Source organism: Galeopterus variegatus, unplaced genomic scaffold (genome assembly GCF_000696425.1).
Source record: "Galeopterus variegatus unplaced genomic scaffold, G_variegatus-3.0.2 Scaffold5415, whole genome shotgun sequence".
NCBI lineage: Eukaryota > Metazoa > Chordata > Mammalia > Dermoptera > Cynocephalidae > Galeopterus > Galeopterus variegatus.
Genome location: NW_007731526.1, coordinates 15,691 through 20,274, shown reverse-complemented (window position 1 = coordinate 20,274; position 4,584 = coordinate 15,691). Strand labels below are relative to the sequence as shown.

Below are 4,584 nucleotides of genomic sequence, written 5' to 3'. Positions count from 1 at the left end.
GAAGAGAAAAAAAAGAGAGAGAGAGAGAGAGAGAGAGAGAGAAAGGGAGATAAAAAACAAGATCCAGTCAATAAATCCATTCAACAGATGTTTTCACACTGCAGCCAGGGCCTGTCTGCCCAGCTAAGGAGGAGGTGATGGCAGGAGGCCTGTCAGTTTGAACTGATTGAAAGAAACATACCTTTAACCTCAAGAGTAACATTGACTTAGACTCATTTCCTACCTTGATACCAACGTTATGAATACAGCCCCAGAACTGTTGCAACTCAAAGCGGGAGAACAATTCAACTGCTTTCAAACTGCCAAGGAGGCTCAATTCTAAAAATTCTATCCTGAATTAATTTTAGTAATATTGTTAAAGAAATTTATGGGCACCTCTAAAATGTACCAATCAATAGTTATATTTTGACACCTTTCAGTTTTCATAAAATGGTGTAGAACAATAAATGTTTCATGATTTCTTTGCTATAATCTCAATATGATAAAATTATTTGTTTCTTTTATAGAATATTAACTATATTCTCAGTGATTTAACAATGTTGTTATTTTTCATACTTCTCAAGTTATTGAATAAAAGAACCACAGTCTGGAAACTTCTGGAAGATTCACTAAGTCTATTCTTCTGTTTCCAAGAAAGACAATCTCTAAAACACAGATAGTCAGCTAATTTAATCATCAGTACTACCCAGTGAATATTTTCTGTCTTCAACATCAGGGAATTCATAACCTTTATGTTTTTTATATATCTTTCCTAATGAACATGGAAAATAGCTGAACAGTGTTACAAAACATGATGATCACATGCCATTGATAAGGAAACTGATGCTAAAAGGGTTAATAAAGTCTTTTAAATTATAAGCCTAACTCTTATAGATATAAAACTTTGCATGCTCTTTTGCTTTAATATACCTTGCTAGCATTTACTCTTTCAAGACTTGAAGGGGGATATAAAATCAACACACAAAAATCAGTAGCATTTCTATACTCCAACAGTGAGGATGAAGAAAAAGAAATCAAGAGAGCTATCCCATTTACAATAGCCACCAAAAAATAAAATAAAATAGGAATAAAGTTAACCAAAGATGTGAAAAATCTCTACAAAGAGAACTACAGACCACTGTTGAGAGAAATTAAAGAGGACACAAGAAGATGGAAAGGTATCCCATGCTCTTGAATTGGAAGAATTAACATTGTGAAAATGTTCAGATTACCCAAAGTGATCTACAGATTCAATGCAATCCCCATCAAAATTCCAATAACGTTTTTCTCTGAAATGGGAAAAAAAAAACTATCCAGAATTTATATGGAATAAGAAAAGGCCACAAATAGCCAAAGCAATCCTGAGCAAAAAAGAAAGCTGGAGGCATAACAATACCTGACTTTAAACTATACTACAAAGCTATAATAACCAAAACAGCATGGTACTGGCATAAAAACAGACACATGGATCAATGGAATAGAACAGAGAACCCAGAAATCAACCCATACACCTACAGCCATCTGATCTTTGACAAAGGTACCAAGTCTCTACACTGGGGCTACCTCTTCAGCAAATGGTGTTACAAAACTTGGATATTCATATGTAGGAGAATGAAACAAGACCCATACCTCTCAACATAAACCAAAATCAACTCAAAATGGATTAAAGAATTAAATATACATCCTGAAACAATAAAACTCCTGAATAAAGAAAACATAAGGGAAACACTCCAGGGAGTAGGATTGGGTACAGACTTCATGAATATGACCCCAAAAGCACAAGAAACCAAAGGAAAGATAAACAATGGGATTATTTCAAACTAAAAAGCTTCTGTACAGTAAAAGAAACAATCAAAAGAGTGAAAAGACAACCAACAGAGTAGTAAAAAATATTTGCAAAATATACACCTGACAAAGGATTAATATCCAGAATATACAAGGAACTCAAACAACTTTACAACAATAAAACAAATAACACAATTAAAAAAATGGGCAAAGGAGCTGAATAGGTATTTCTCAAAGGAAGATATACGAATGGCCAATAGACACATGAAAAAATGCTCAACATCACTCAGCATTCAGGAAATGCTAATCAAAACCACTTTGAGATACCACCTCACTCCAGTTAGGATTGCTAATATCCAAAAGACTGAGAATAATAAATACTGAGGTGAGATTGTGGAGAAAAAGGAACTCTCATACACTGTTGGTGGGACTGCAAAATGGTGCAGCCTTTATGGAAAATGGTATGAAGGTTCCTCAAACAATTACAGATAGATCTACCATATGACCCAGCTATTCCACTGCTGGGAATATACCCAGAGGAATGGAAATTATCATGTCAAAGGTATACGTGTACTCCAATTTTTATTGCAGCACTATTTACAATAGCCAAAAGTTGGACCCAGCCAAAATGTCCATCATGAGATGAGTGGATGAGGAAACTGTGGTATATCTACACAATGGAATTCTACTCGGCTATAAAAAAGAATGAAATACTACCATTCACAACAACATGGATGGACTTATAATAAATTATATTAAGTGAAACAAGTCAAGCATAGAAAGGGAAATACCACATGTTCTCACTTATTTATGGGATCTATAAATAAATAAATAAATATACAAACAAATAAATGGTGTGGGTGGAAGAAGACATAACAATCACAACAATTCCTTGAACTTAAGACAAGTGAACAGATATGATGTAGATGGAGGGGGGATGGGAGAGAGGGAGGAGGGAAGAGCAATGGGTAAAGGGACATGAAAATCAACTAGAATGTCTATTGAGAAGTTAAAATAAAATAAAGACTTGATTCAAACATCACCTCTCCTTAATGGGGTCTGGCCTTCACCTTCCAAATAGGTTGGGTGTTCCACTGGCAACCAGCATATGCCATTATATGTCATACTTACCTTGCTTTTCTGGCACGAGATTTGGTACATTCTATGTGTACAAATTATTCACTTAGTGAGAAAGTTAACAAACCTACATATAACACAACTGTACTCAATACACATTATATGGTTATTATGTAATTCTAGCTTTCTCTGTATATTATATGAATTAATGCTATATATAAATATAAGTTATGGTTGTGAATATACAGTGGCCTCTCAATATCCACAGGAAATTGGTCCATGACTCCTGCAGATACCAAAATTCATGGATGCTTTAAGTCCCTGATAATAAAAAGGTGTTGTGTTTGCATATAACCTATACACAGCTTCCCGTATATTTTAGAAGCCCTTTATTTATAATACCTAATCCTTGTAAGTACGATGTAAAACGTTGTTATACTGTATTTTTCCTTGCATTATTTTTATTCTTGTATTATTTTTACTTATTTGTTTATTTTCCCTTATATTTTTGATCCACGGTTGGTTGAATCTTTGTATGTGGAACCTGCGTATAGAGAGGTCTGACCATCTATTTAGTTACAGACCACACAGAGAGATTCCCCAATTTAGGAAAAAAAATTAGAATCATTTAGAATTAACTTTAAAATAGGTTATCAGTTAATGTATATGTTTTCACTTCTGTTTTGCTCTGCATAATAATCAAACCAACAATTAGTTGGAGGCATTTCTCACATACTCAGGCTTTGGGCATTTGCTTTGATGGCTGGAATGGCTTGGTCAATGATCGAGTTCTAGTTATAATAGTTTTATCACTTTTACAAGAGTCTAACTCTCTTGTTTTCTTGAGTTGTCTCCATATTCAATGCCCTGGGGGTATTGCAGTAAAACTGACATAGTCTCTCTTTTTATGGCACTTACAATCCTGTGGAATACAAATAAAGTCGTTCCTCGGTGTCCGCAGGGGATTGGGTCCAGGACCCCATGAAGACACCAAAATCCTCAGATACTCAAGTCCCTTATATGAAACTTATATTTGCACACAACCTACACACATCCTGTTGTATACCTTAAGAATCATTTTAAGTTAACTTAAAATTAATTAAAAATTAATTTAAAATCTTATTCTCATCTCTGGATTATTTATAATACCTAATGCAATATAAATCCTATATAAATAATTGTCATACTGTATTATTTAGGGAATGATGACAAGCAGAAAAGTCTGTACATGTTCAAGACAGATGCAACCATCCATTTTTTGTTTTGAATATTTTCCATCTGCAGTTGGTTGAATGCACAGATATGGAACCTGCAGATATGGAACCCACAGATATGGAGGGCCAACTGTATATACAGTAATTACAAATTGGGTGGTTTGCTATTGGGGAAAGGAAGCTTTTCTGCATATGATCTTAAAGTCATCGGTAAATTTTTACCTGAATATCTGCAATATCCATCTCTTCTCTTTCTTCTTTCTGTAACCTCTTTAACTCTCATCTAAACCAATGCAAAGTGCTCCTAATTGATCACCCTACTTCTAATACCAACAAGTCTTACTCCCTCCTGTAAGAATTCTCTTCCTAAATGCTGCTGCAAGCAGGAATTTGACACAAAAGTCTCCGAAGGTCAATCCAAGTTTATAGAAGTCAGCCTGTCATTTGCACTCTCTTTTTCATGAGACCACTCTACTTACTGTCTTAGATCTTCTTTTCCTTTTCTAGGTTCTAGTCAAAATGCTACCTA

General features: G+C 34.6%; 1 protein-coding gene across 1 annotated transcript in view; it reads right to left on the bottom strand.

Annotated features, from left to right (window-relative positions):
* LOC103604821 (histone deacetylase 9-like) overlaps positions 1-4,298 on the bottom strand; it is a 114,823-nt gene extending 110,525 nt beyond the window's left edge. The window contains exon 1 of the mRNA XM_008589401.1: positions 4,278-4,298. Coding sequence (XP_008587623.1) covers positions 4,278-4,298 — 21 coding nt within the window. The remainder of the gene's footprint in view (positions 1-4,277) is intronic.
* Between the last annotated feature and the right edge of the window lie 286 nt (positions 4,299-4,584).